The sequence below is a fragment of the Lemur catta genome, chromosome 1, assembly GCF_020740605.2.
Source record: "Lemur catta isolate mLemCat1 chromosome 1, mLemCat1.pri, whole genome shotgun sequence".
Taxonomy (NCBI): Eukaryota; Metazoa; Chordata; class Mammalia; order Primates; family Lemuridae; genus Lemur; species Lemur catta.
Window position 1 is genome coordinate 121,872,045 of NC_059128.1, and position 14,744 is coordinate 121,886,788.

General features: G+C 39.9%; 1 protein-coding gene across 1 annotated transcript in view; it reads left to right on the plus strand.

The window, feature by feature from the left end:
* Positions 1-1,347: 1,347 nt before the first annotated feature.
* Positions 1,348-14,744, plus strand: part of KIF5B (kinesin family member 5B) — a 45,809-nt gene continuing 32,412 nt past the window's right edge. The window contains exons 1-2 of the mRNA XM_045554111.1: positions 1,348-1,907; positions 9,885-9,972. Of these exons, the coding sequence (XP_045410067.1) occupies positions 1,782-1,907; positions 9,885-9,972 (214 nt within the window). The 5' untranslated portion in view covers positions 1,348-1,781. The remainder of the gene's footprint in view (positions 1,908-9,884; positions 9,973-14,744) is intronic.

Consider the following 14,744-nt stretch of genomic DNA (forward strand, 5'->3'; position numbering starts at 1 on the left):
AGAAAAGAGCTGAGTGGACTGACCCACAAAGGAGCAGTGTCCCCTAGGGTTAAGGTCCGTTTTTTTTTTTTTTTTTTTTTTTGTGGAATCTTAATGCTTTGCTAAACCGTGGGCAGAATATTAATGGATTTTCTGGGAAAGGGGTGGACAGTTCTTCGAACTTTTTTCCTCCATATAGGGTAATTTCTAGGGGTTGCCATGGCATTTGTAAACTGTCATGGTGCTGGTAGGTGTGTTTTTTTATTATGCTAACGAATCTAGTTCATTCAGGGACAAGTGGCCTCCAGGTGCACATGCTCCAATTAAAGGAATTCCCCCTTTTACCTTAAAGATGTTATGGCTAAAGTAAAACAACTATTGGTTACATTTATCTTAGCTAAGCATATTCACATTCTTGTGACTTTCTTTTCCCGTTGGCCTTCTTCTGACCCCTCCCCTCCTTGCCCGCAGGGTATCTGACTCCTGTCTCAATTGCAGTTCTCCTTACCCCAGACCCACTTCCACGCGAAGAATTTTCATGGTACCCATCTTCTAAAAATATACGCTGAAGTCAACTATGGAGTGGTTTTCCTTAAACATGTAATCCACAAATCTATCTAGGCCTTTTAAGACCATCTTTAGCCCCAGGTCAGTCATTCCTGCGGTATCGAGACTGATGAGTTCCACGTGTTCATCATCGGGAGGTGAGACCTCTGAGTTCCCGCGAGTGCAGGGCTGGGATGCCAGGCCAAGGCAGCTGAGGATGACAGCGAGGACACAGGGGTTCTCCTCCCACCTCCCCCTACTGTGCCACATCTCTCCAGCAACCTTCTTCACTCCTTAGGAGAAACTTCCTTTCACTTTCTTATTCCTGTCTCCCCAACCCACTCTCTCAGGAAGGCGCCACCGGTTCGACTGGAGAGCCACGTCCCACCTGTCATTCAGATCCTCCTTTTTTGCAAACCTGCTCTAAATACGTGGGCCCGGATTGATTCCGCACCCCCGCCCCCTACCAAACTGAAAGCACACACTTCCTTATAGGAATATAGCAGTTTATTTAAACGAACTACAACATTAAGAAGTTACAACAAACTCCTTCTCCCCCAAAGAAAAGAAAGCTAAGCGCGTCCGCCTTAGCTCTGGGGAATCGTCCGGCGGCTCAGGATGGTGGCGGGGAGCGACCGCGCCGAGGCCGAAGGCACCGCCGCTAACCTCAGTCCGGTAAAACTTGAATCTGCTACTCGGGGCGAGGAGCTGCCGCCGAACCGACGCCTGCCGAACCGACGGCGGCCCGGCGTGCGCGCTGATTGGTCGTCCGGCCGCCCGGACCCATGCGCCTGCGCAGTCCTCCTCCCGCGCCGCCCAGCCCGCCGCCCTGCCGCGGGTCTGCAGTCTCAGGAGAGACCGGGCGGTAGCCGGCAAGCGGGCAGCAAAGCGGACGGACGGGTGGGCCCGCCCTGCTCTTTACGAGGAGGAAGGAGGGGGCCCCTTTCCCGGCCCCCAGAATCTCCCCAGCCCCTTGCAGCCTGCGAGGCCGGCGAGGGAGAAGGTGAGGAGCTGCAGACGCTCTACCCGGTGCCGCCGCCGCCATGGCTGCCATGATGGGTCGGAAGTGAGCCTCAGGGCGACGGCTGCCGGCGCTTGGAGTCCCCGGTCCCCGGCCGCCTTCGCCCGGGGAATCGCGGCCCGCCGACTGCTGACTCGCACGACCTCGCGACTCCAGGCTCTCAGCGCCGGCCCCCTTCTTCCGAGACTGAGAGGCGGGGAGTGGTTCCCGGCTGCCGGCCCCGGCCCCGAGGAAGATGGCGGACCCGGCCGAGTGCAACATCAAAGTGATGTGTCGCTTCAGACCTCTCAACGACTCCGAGGTGAACCGCGGCGATAAGTACATCGCCAAGTTTCAGGGGGAAGACACGGTCATGATAGCGGTGAGTGACCCTTACCACCTTTGCCCACCCCCGTTTCGCTCCTTCGGGCCTGGCTGGGCCGGGAGTTTAGGGAAGTAGCGGGTGCAGAATCGAGAGGCAGCGGTGGTGTCCCCAACCTTCCCTCGCGGGGTTTGCCGGCTCGGATAACCCAGGGGAGGGAGACTGCGCGGCTCCACGGGCGTTCCTGGATCGCCCCCACCCCGGTCTCCAGGGCCGTGAGACAGGAAGCACCACTCGCAGGCTGGGACACTCCCCCACCTGGGGCACTGGAGGAACCGTCCGGGAAGCAAGTTTAGTGCCTGTCTGTCTGTGTTTATGTGTGTGCAGTTACGGTTGCTGATGCTTTTGGTGTTTTGGACTACCCTCACGTTTATCTACTCATAAGATAAGGGAGAATAATTTCAAGTTCAGCTGGGAACATTGAGCTCTGAGACCAGCCCTACTATACCTTAAATAGTAAAGATACTTAGTTTTATGGAAACACAGAACTAGGTGTTGAACCATATTGTTTTCCCCGGGGAGAAGAAAAAGCCACCAAATAACTGCAGCTATGCTAATACCTCAAGTGTTCACCCACTCGCCTTTTGAATGATGAATGACTTCTCATGTTAACAAATGGCAAATCGAGGACTGTAAAAAGAAGTAGTTGAGTTTTCTTGTGAAATGGGAATGATCAACTTTGTTTAATCTTCTAGCAGTTCTGACTGATTCTGACTGGGTCAGTCAGTAAGTGCTCAGAAAGATACAGAATCTCCAGTCTTACTGGGTTTTATGGGATAACAGCTTAGGAAAAAGTGTTAACTTTTTGTGTATCAGACAGAAAGTATTATAAGAGCAAGCTTACAAAAAAGATAAAAATTGACCAGTATTAGATTCATACTTACACAATTAAGACTTACCTTGAAGAATATTGATTTTGATAATCCTAAGAATAGTGAGATATTGTTCTTTTGTAGTGTCAGACTTAACCAGAGTTGGCTGATCATTGTCAGGGAGACCAGAATGTGAGGATTTTTGAGGTCTAATCTCTGGTATTGAAAGGACTCTGAATATAACACTCCCTGGTTCAAGGAGATTAAAAAATAGGTAGTAAGATACTGCATACAGAACAGTGAACTATGACTAAAAATTAAATTCACCTTTGCTGGTAATGCCGTATGGCAGAAGTTTTTTACGTTGTTGTCATGGTACAAAATTTTAATGTGCTAATTTTCCCTCTAATTGCATTCTATATCTAGTACTATATGGTTAGGGCCATTTAATTTGGAAATAGGGCAGAGGGGTCACAGGAGATGGGACATTGAGGACTGAAAGCATTGAGATCTAAGACCAGACTAAAGTTCTTTAGGATTTTAATGTAAAGGTTTCCAAAATTCACCTCTAGAAAATGAATATCTTAGCTCCACATCGCGCTTGGTAGGCTTTTGGCAGGCAAGTTATTAGGTCCCTAAGAACTGCCAGCTGCTACTACTGTGTGAAGACTGTCAGGCAGGTTCTTTGTTAACAAATCCACAAGAAAAACTCTTCGCTATAAATGATGTCATATTGAGGCAGAGGTGGAGACGTTAAGGGTAGTAATCCTTTTCCTTTAAGATGGCTTATTTTGCATGGAATCATGAAGAAAGAGCTAAAAGAAAACAAATAATTACCACAGTAACAAATTTATTCTAGGTTTCCATTGGAGAAAATTATTTGTAAGTTCTGTTTCAAAATTTCTTCAGTGGTGTAAATACATTTAAATTATATTGGAAGTAATGGACAGGTGATTGGTTTGTGAATCGGCAATGAACAGTTAGTTGTTAGTTGGCCTTTAGGTAAACTGATAAACATTTTAGTCTGTTTTTTTAAAGTGTAAGCAAAAATACATTACAACTGAATAACATAGCCTTAAAAATGTAAGGCAACATGTTCATGTTTAGTTCGTTGTTTTCAGGCACTGGTTTCTTGTATATAGTGACTAATTACTCTGAGGGTTTTTTTTTCCAATTTTTTAAAATGAATTATTTTATTTTTTAAAAGCTTGTTTGGGAATTTATAAGGGCAGCTGGGAGGATCGGAATTAGAAAATCTCTAGGTAAAGTCATCTCTTAATTTGTTTTGTTCATTTTCCTGGATCCTGATTCATAATAAATAGAGAATTGCTACAATGAAGCATTTAAAACTAAATTTTTAAAATATGATTTAAGAACATTTGTATACAGTCTTCTATTTAAGTCAAAATTTAAAGAATAGTTTATGATGTTACTGAGTTAAAAACATAATCAGTGCTCATGGAGAAAATAATTTTTAAGGAGCCTGATTTTCTTCTGATTCAGTTTTTAATACTTTGTCCAAGAAAAAGTACTTTGTCTAAATTTTTTCCCTGTCACTCATGTAATCAGTGATTTTTAATATAATATGACCCCGTGACAGTCAAGTCTTTCAATTTTATGGTGTTTCTCTGTGTGTTGTGCAGCCTTTAATACAGATTTATTTATAATGGGGTGGCGCTTAGTGAAGTGCTAACATATCGAATGAAATAAATGGATTATTTTACAAAAACTTTTAAGTGATACAGATATAACCTAAACCTACTTGCTTTAAATTAGAGAACTTGTTATCCACAAAACAGGGAGAACAAAGGAAACAACCACTTAAGGTTAAATGAACTTGCTGAAACTACTAGGAAAAAAGGAATAGAAAAAATTACTTCTACATCTGTTTATGCATTATGAAAGTAGAACGTGCTCGTTTGCATTGTTGAGTATCTTTACTAATCATAGAAATTAGAAGAGAATAAAACTAATTAATCTTTCCCAGTTCCTTGCCTAAAGCAAAACATGATTTTCCTTTTCATTTGAGTGATGATTTGGTGTTTGAACCTCTTTGATTACCTTCAAGAGTGAAAATTAAAAGAGAAATACCTTTACACTTGTGGAATGTTAGCCCACAAGCAGTGACTAAGGAAAATCTAATATAATACCATCCCATGTGATCTGAAAAGATTACTATTCAAAATTGCGGAGAAAGGCATATCCCTGCCAGAAAGGTGTCCTTCGTAACTAAATTTGGTGTTCAGCCTGGTCTGTTCAGACTCAAATAGGAATCACTTCACTTATGAAATCTAAGGTATGGTTGCAGCTCAGATAATGTATTCCTATTTGGTTTGTCCCCTTGAAGCCTAAGTCAAAAGTGAATGCATTTTGTGACTTGGAGTTAGTAAAATTGAAGTTTGAAACTTGGAATATATTTGAAGATACATAGAATAAAAGGCTGCATGATGTACATTTCAAGGCTAAGAACCAGGTGTTTAAAATATAGGTGTCCAGATATTGAGTTTTCCTTTGTTTAATTTATTTGAAAGATAGAGATAGAAATAATGCCTTAGTTATAGAACATTAGAAATTTTTATGTTTCACGGAGTCATGATATTTATCCCAGGAAGCCAGGGTCAGTTGGTAACTTAGGGCTAGATCTTTAATCAAAACATTTACCTTATTTAATATACTGAATTATGATTTTTTTTTTTTTTTAAACAGAGTCTCACTTTGTTGCCCGGGCTAGAGTGAGTGCCAGAGTGAGTGCCTTGGCGTCAGCCTCGCTCACAGCAACCTCAAACTCCTGGGCTTAAGCGATCCTACTGCCTCAGCCTCCTGAGTAGCTGGGACTACAGGCATGCACCACCATGCCCGGCTAATTTTTTCTATATATATTTTTAGTTGTCCAGATAATTTTTATTTCTATTTTTAGTAGAGACGGGGTTTCGCTCAGGCTGGTCTTGAACTCCTGACCTCGAGCGATCCACCCACCTCGGCCTCCCAGAGGGCAAGGATTACTGGCGTGAGCCACCACGCCCGGCCTATGATTTGGTTTTGCAGTCAAAATAAGGAGACTTTTGTAAACTTGATGCCAGGTACTTCTATTAATTTTTTATTTAACAATGTTATAACTTCTACAAAAATACTCACTCTCAAGTTAGGTATTTTCATGTTTGTGTGGTGCCTTTTAATAATTGCCATTTATATTATTTTAGTAAGGTTGTAGTGATAGTTTTCGTATTTGCTGTAAGATGATGCTAGAGTAAACAGCTGCCCATAAAGTATTAAGGCAGGCTTTATTATATTATTTTTGGCATATCTCTTTGTAAATGGTTTAGGAGCACTATTTTCCATTGATGTAAAAATCGAAATATGATTCAAAGCTCAGTATTGTTCTTTCTATTCTTTTTTTTTTTTTTTTGAGACAGAGTCTCACTTTGTTGCCCTGGCTAGAGTGAGTGCTGTGGCATCAGCCTAGCTCACAGCAACCTCAAACTCCTGGGCTTAAGCGATCCTTCTGCCTCAGCCGCCCGAGTAGCTGGGACTACAGGCATGCGCCACCATGCCCGGCTAATTTTTTCTATATATATTTTAGTTGGCCAGATACTTTCTTTCTATTGTTTAGTAGAGACAGGGTCTCACTCTTGCTCAGGCTGGTCTCGAACTCCTGAGCTCAGAAGATTCACCCGCCTCGGCCTCCCAGAGTGCTAGGATTACAGGCGTGAGCCACCGTGCCCGGCTGTTCTTTCTATTCTTTAAATGTGTATTTTAGTAATATCATTAGACTTATTTTGTAGGGATGCATTTGTCTTCATACTTTTACCTGTTTTCTATTGAGTAACTTGTTTCTTCCAAGCAAAATTAGAATTAATAATTTTTTTGCTTTTGTATTATTTTTACACATTCATTAATATATATTTGGGCTAGTTACCATCTCTTCTCGACTTCTTTACCAGATTATGAGTTCTTTAAGGCTAGAGGCTGCCTCGATTTCAATTCATTGACATTGTCACTTGTATTAGATCTTAGTATATAGCTTCTTAGCTTAGTATTCAAGACTTTACTCTGCCTTATCCTCTATTACTGTTTGAACCCTACAGCCTGAAATGATATTTAATGATTTTAGAAATATTAGTAAGATTAATTAAATGGTCTGTACTAACTAAAATATTTATAAAATGATAAATGAATGTGTTATTCATCTATAATATCTGATACAGTTGCTAAATAAATGTTTGCTATATAAATAAAGAGAAAATTACTTTCTTTTTGCATAGAAAAAGAGTATGGTTTATTTCTGGGTGGTGATTGTTAACTTTGTACTTGTATATGTTTTTACAGTTATTCACCATTAATATACCTTGGATCATCAGTAAAATAATAGATTACGGGTTTTTTTAGCCACACTTATAGAATTGATTGTTAATATCTCAGCATCTGAGTAAAAAGATACTTTCATGTTTGTCATAGCTAAAGAATAATCAGATGTTGATGCCTCTTTTAAATTGATGCCAAGGTGAGGTCATCTTAGTATATCTGTCAGGAATGTTTTCAGCTTCATAGGGATAACAAACAGTTAGTAGTGGCTTAAATAAACTAGAAGTTGTTTTTCTCATATAACAAAAAGCCTGGAAATAGGTCCTACTACTACTACTTCAAGGACCCTAACTCTGTTACACTCTGTCATCCTTAGCTGTTGACTTTTCATCATCATATTTGTCATGTTTGCAAGATGGATACTACAGCTCCAGGCATTCATCCCAGGAAGGAGAAGGGGCAGTTTCAGCTGAGATGGTCCCTTTTATCAGGAAAATAACACCCTTCTCAAACACCTCCTAGCAGACCACCACTTCATGTTATCCAGAACTTGGTCATCTGACCACTAGTTGCAAGGAGACTAGGCTAGCAGGCATTTGGCTTTCCAGCTTATTCAGTGGGAGGTAGCAAGGCAAAGGGGAACTGGGAGTGGCTTTGGATAGCCTTTCAGGAGTATCTGCTTTATTATTGCTGCTATTCCAAGCTTTGGGTGGGGCAAGATTGTGAGGTATAGTATCTAAAAGGTAGACCTTTTTCGGCTAAGACCTGGGAAGTATTCTATAATATTAAGGTGTTGTTTTGTTTTTTAAGGCCCAGCTGCTTTCCTTTCCTTTAGAAGAAACTAGAGAACAGGCAGATACTTGCAAATACCTAGAGTCTCCTTGCCTTGCTTATCTTCAGATGCTCATTCTGTCTCCCAGATTATCTTTCTTTCTTTCTTTTTCCTTTTCTTTCTTTTTTTCTTTTGAAACAGAGTCTCGCTCTATCGCCCCAGGTAGAGTGCAGTGTGTCATTGTAACTCACTACAACCTCCAGCTCCTGGGCTCAAGCGATCCATCTGCCTCAGCCTCCCAAGTAGCTGAGACTACAGGTGCACCCAGCTAATTTTTTTCTATTTTTAATAGGGGTGGGGTCTTGCTCTTGCTCTGGCTGGTCTTGAAGTCCTGAGCTCAAGCAATCCTCCCACCTTGGCCTCGCAGAGTGCTAGGATTACAGGCGTGAGCCACCGCGCCTGGCCTCACCTATCTTTAAAACAAAAAAATCTTTCTTGGATCCAAAGCCAAATTTTCTGCTCTACTTGGTTACCTACCATTATGTTTCCAACCCATTCCAGTCTTACTTTTGTCATTGGATATTTTTCAGTTCTGTCTTGACCTCACATAATCACTCCCTTCCTGAAAATTTTTTCCTTGACTGGCATGGACACTATATTCTGATTTTTTTTCATTCAACGCCTCTGGCTCCTCCTTGGACTATATTAGCATTTCTCCAAAAGTGGTCCATGGAGTCCCCAAGATCATTTGAGGGGTCTACAGGGTCAAAACTTTTCAAAATAAGATGCTATTTGTCTTTTACGCTATTGACATTTGCATTTGATCCTTGCTCCTTGTATTAATACATTAAGCTTAACAGCTTCTTTTGGTTTCTTGAATGCTGTAAGCATCCTAGTCCCAACATCTAGACTACTTTCCCACATTAAACCTCCCTCCCCCTTCATGACTAATATTGAAAGAGTTGATATTGAGCTAGGTGCTATTCCTTAGTTCTTAAATATCCCTTAACCTTAAACATCCCTTCTCTGAGAGTGTTTCTCTGACATACTTCCGGTCTCCCCTAGACTCAGGTTCTCTTCTTATATGCACTCTGCAATTTTCATAGCACTGAGTTGCATGAATTAGAATTCTATTCACCTAATTGTCTAACGTCTACTCCTCTGTTACTGAGGTCCACTAAAGCAGAGAGTGACTCTGTCTTGGTCATCATTCTAGCATGGCGCTTTACATTCCATAAATATTTGTTAGACGAAAGAATGACTGGAAGGCTGTTGCAGGCCAGGCACAGTGGGTCATGCCTGTAAACCTGGCTCTTTGGGAGGCCAGGACAGGAAGATCACTTGAGGCCAGAAGTTCAAGACCACCCGGAGCAACATAGCAAGACCTAAAAGTTTTTTTAAAAATTATCTGGGCATGGTGGTGCACACCTGTAGTCCCAGCTACTTGGGAGGCTGAGGCAGGAGGGTTGCTTGAGCTCAGCAGTTTGAAGGGACAGGGAGCTGTGATCATGCCACTGCACTCTAACCCAGGCAACAGAGCAAGACCCTGTGTCAAAACAAACCAACAACAAAGAAAACAAGAAGGAAACGCTGTTGCAGTAAATTGAAAAGCTAACTGGAGTAGTGGAAAGAGGCCTGAACTGATGATCTGGGTTTGAATTTTAATTTAGTTTTGTCATTAACAACTTTTGTACCTTTTAAGATTCTGGGTTCTTTTTTCCCCACAAAATTGTATTAGTATTGAAAATAGAGTCTCGATACCTACCAGAGTAGACACTTATTTTTAAAAAATTTCCTTGGCGGTATTTGAGTGGCTGACATAGTAGTGCTGTTTATAATTACTATGCTACCTCGGAGAATACAGCAAAGACTGAGACAGAATTCTTGTTTTCCTGGAGTTTATAGTAGTTGATTTGTACATGATGACCCTCTAAGGTCCTTTCTACTCAAAAGATTCAATGACATGAAGTAATGCATGTTAGGTATACTATTTTGAAGATTAAATATGTGACGGTATCTGTAAAGAAGCTTAGAAATGTCTGTTTACCTTTAATTTGTGTAGTTGAAATATTTTTGTTTTTGTATTTTTAGTCCAAGCCTTATGCATTTGATCGGGTGTTCCAGTCAAGCACATCTCAAGAGCAAGTGTATAATGACTGTGCAAAGAAGATTGTTAAAGGTAAATATATTTAACCTGCTGAGTTATCCCAGCAGTAAGTAAAATTTTGTGATCTTTACCACTCATTCAACATTTTCTTTTTCATTTTAATGCCCCTTTCTTCTAAGTTAATTGCAGAAGAAAATTGTTTAATAAAAAGGTCAAATACAATTAGTAAACATAACTATCTCACTCAAATTCCATAACCTAATTATATACAGTACCTGGTGAAGGACATTATAAGAATTATGTTACACACTTATTCTTGAAAGATAATTTCTATTAGATATTCCCGGGAGTTTCCAGGGTGGCAATTCTAGAAATTGAACACCATGAGAATGAAAACAAAATGGCTAGACAAGTTTCTAAAATGTAGTAGAAAATGGCAGCCTGTCACTCTTCCATTCCACTGTCATTCTCTCCCCAAAGACTTATCAGAGACTCTCTTGAGAAATTTAACACGGGTTGCCGAGGGTGAGAAAAATGTGTGTATTCCAGTTAATACTATTAACTTAGACTACGGTATTATCAATTTTATATTTTCTAAAACCATAGAACTCCAGAGCTGAGAGGGTGCTAAGTGATTATCTGGAGTTAATTCCACTCACTATGCAAATGCCTTTTATCAAAGGAATCTTAACAGTTAAATGGCTGTTACTTTGTGATATGATTTATTCATTTTTTGACAGCTCTAGCTGTTAAAAAGTGCTTCTTATTAGACTGAGACAAAATCTGTCTTGTGGCATTCACCAGATTAGAGGGGTTGGGATCCAGTATAAAAGTGGACGGGTTAGGATAATATAGGAGCACAGACAGTTCAACCTAGTAACAGGAGAGGGAGAATTATAGAAGCAGGTTTATAGATGTGATGGAGGGGAGATGTAGACGTTCTCTTTGTGTTAATTCTGTCTTGTCTAATATAGGGAATAAAGTCATCACAGAGATTGAGGAATGGGGAAGAAGTTCTAGGAAAAGGCATGAAATGGATAGATTCAGGAAATGTGACAGTATTGCTGGGATGTATTAAGGGCCCACTTGAGGGTAGCTGCTGGAAGAAATGAATTTGCCCATTTGGAGTTTTGCCATGGAAGTATGAAAGAGGGAGAGAAGGGCAAGAGAATTGAGAATATTGTCAAGGGAGTGATTATAATGGTGGACCATGGAATCTAAGGTGGGTAAGTTATAGGAAGGAGGACATGAGGAAGGCTGAAAGATAGTGGGAAAAGGTGCTAAGATTAGTGGGTTATAGATCTCTGTAGGGTCAAAGGTTTTTGGAATTAGTGTGAGAAGAAGTAATAGAAGGTGGATAGACAGTCTCCAACTTAGGATATTTCAGTTTAAAAATTTTTGACTTTACAATGGTGCAGAAGTGATGTACATTCACTAAAAACCATACTTGGAGTACCCATACAACCAGTTTTTCACTCTCAGTACGATATTCAATAAATTACATGAAACTTTCAACACTTTATTATAAAACAGGCTTTGTGTTAGATGGTTTTGCCCAACTGTAGGCTTATGTAAGTGTTCTGAGCACATTTAGGGTGGCCTAGTCAGTGCCATGATGTTCAGTAGGTTAGGTGTATTTAATACATTTTCACCTTATGATTCATTGGGATGTAGCCCCACTGTAAGTCAAGGAGCATCTTCCTTACACTTGAGATTATTTATGGAGGCAATGCAGTTAGCAATGAAAAGGTCAGGGTATTACCATGGAGTTGGCATCTGAAGTAGTAAAGGATACGATTGTGGAGAAAAGTAGATTAAAGATCTGAGAGAACAGGGTATTTTAGTGGGGTTATCTGCTACATGGATGTTAAAACCACCAAGAATTGCAACGGGAGTGGTGTTGGTGAGAGATAGTGAACTGGGTCTGAAATCTTTATAAAATGAGGGAGAATTAACTTGTGATTCTGTAAGTGACTACAACAAAGAGGAACAGGCAGTGTCATCTTAGGTTGTAAGCATCAAATAGTTTTCTGTATGAATCTATCATAGAGTCCAATTATATTACATTCTTTGATTATGGTATACTTTTGTCACCTGTTTATAATTATGGATTACCTTTGCTTTTTAAATAATAAAGAGTTATTGATTCATGAACTCATGGGCAATTTAAATGTACATACAGGTCTTTCTCATATCTGTTGCAGTCAGCCTTAAACCCCATGCCATGCTTGGGCTTTGGAGTGCAAGCATTTAACATGCAGATTCTGTTTTGTTCATTTTAGCTCTTGATCATGTTTTAACGTTTGTTTTTTGGTTTTTTTTTTATAATTATCTTACTAGAGATCCACTAAGTTGGCTTGCAGCATATTTGATGAGTTGATTAGTATCAAAGACATTGAGGTGTGAAAAATACTCTTCTAAGTCATTTATAAAATGTTTAATGGGCCATGATCCTTAGCTTAATCTTCTAAAAACTGAATAAGATTGTTGGCAATTAATTAAATCCCACAGTTGGGTATTCAACCAATTCAGAGCCTCTTACCTGTGCAGTTATCTAGTTCTTAGTTTGTCAACACGCCCAGAAGAATATGATGAGAAACTTGAATATTTTTATGATACCATGGTGCATGACTCTGGTCTTTGACCAGAGTACCAGTTGAATGACCCTGTACAAACAGGAATTGAAGTTAGATCAACCGTAGTTTTTCCTTAGTGAAATTTTAATATACTTATTCCCATAATCTATCATTTTTCCCTTTTTGAAAATGAGATAACAGTTGCAAGTTACTCACCTTCTTTTTGTTACCTTTGTTCTCTCTGACTTTTAAAACTTAACCTATAGTAGCTGTGAGATTTTTCCCTGGAATGCAGTTCTTTTATAACTAGAAACTTGGACTAATTTAAAACCATTCTTTTGCTGTTGTCCTACCCACATAAACACTCAACAGTGTTTATTCTGTCTGTTGGTCTGTTGTGAGGATCATGTTTGTGGAAAATGATGTGGATGATGTCTTAATATTGTCAGTTAATATTTTATCATCTTTTCTAGGCAATGCAAGTTTATTCGTTATTTTTCTGAATATGACTTTAAAAGTTCTTTTTAGGGCCTTAGTTTTGATTTTGTTTTGCTTTTATAAGACTTATTTATCCTAGGCTTTTACCTTTCTCCTACTATTCTAGAGGAGTTTTATCTGATTTTTATACATCTTTGGTTATAAATAGTCTCTAATTATAGGCTCATACCCACCTTTTTCAGCACTTTTTGAAATCTATTGTCCTGACGTCTAGGATATGTATATTTACTACTTTTGTTCTATTTTATTACTATTCACAATTCTAAGATGAAATAATTCATTTCCTGAAATTTCCCTCTTTTTCTCAAAATTTCAGTCCCTTCTTCTCCAGCATGTTTCCTGCTTTATTTTTTGGAACCGCGTGCAGGATAATAGTTCCTTTCTTTGCAGCGTGGTAAGAGTATAGTCTTTGCAATCATACAGATCTAGACTGAAGCCTAGTGTCTAGTAGTGTGACTTTTGGCAAGTTAACTAACCTGAGTCTCCATTTCTTCTTCTGCAAAATAGGAGGTATCAGGAGTATTTAAGCACACATAGATATTAGTCATTAATTGTTTCTTCTTTCTTCTGAGAGAGGAAATCATTTTCTTAATTTAATCAACCACAGTTATGCTTGAGATAAACTCATAGTCTAAGATATTTCCACTGTGTAAAATTAGACTTCCAGTAAGTGTTAGAATAGAAAGTTTCTGTCACTATCTCTTTCCTCTTCTCTGCCAGCTTTGCAATTTATATTATGTCAGTATCACCTGGCTGTGACTTTTTCCTTTTTTCTTCACCCAAATGCTTTCTACCATTTTATGTAGTAGCTGGGGGGACTTGCCCTGGACAAGGATATGAATGTGACAGCGTTACCAATAGATACATAGATTTAAGGAGAGAGTTGGTGTGGGGGTAGGTGGTGGGTGTCTAGTGAGGTGAGAGGACAGGAAACCAATTAAATACATGGCAGGTTGGACTTGGGACAATCATTAATAAACAGATTAGGTGGGAATCCATGGTTAGAAACTGTTGGTAGGCAAGGATCAGCAGAATGATGGGCCAGCTGGGATCTCTTTTGAGATATGGATTTGATGAGCAAGCTTCCAGGAATGACCTGAAAGCAGATAATATTCTCTGGGCCCCTGCCAGTTCATTGAGGTTGCATTGGTTTCTAAATTTCTGTACAAGTGTGTAACTGTATTATGTATAGGGCTGTCACCCTTCCCTTTTTGTAGATTCATCAGATAGAATTGTTTCCTTTGCACAAGGTTCACCCACTTGTGTTCTCTTGAATTCCAAATCTAAGTGATTTCTGTAAGTTTGTTTCCTCTGTGTTGTGTGTGTTTATTCAGTGCCTACTGTATGCCAGGCATCATATCAAGCCTTCGTAGATTTCCTAGTTTCCACCATGGCTTCCTGACCTGAACTGTCTACCATAGTGTCACCTTTGGAGGAGGATACTTTGGTTTTTCCAGATGTGGACTGTCATATATTTATTTTTGTTCCCAGGAATATAGTACAGTGGTTAAGAGCATGTCTTGTGCCAAGACAGTGTTTGCGTCCCAGCTTCATCTTACTAGCTGTGGAACTATAGGCAGGTTATTTAACCTCTCTTTGCCTTAGTTTTCTCATCTGTAAAATGGAACTGCTAATAGTACCTTGCATAGAGTTTTGTGGTGACTAAATACAATAATATATGAAAAGTGTTTATAGCCTGGCACATAAGCTCTCAAATAATAATTTTATGTGATATTTCTGATTCTCACAGCCTTCCCCTAAGCAGACAGA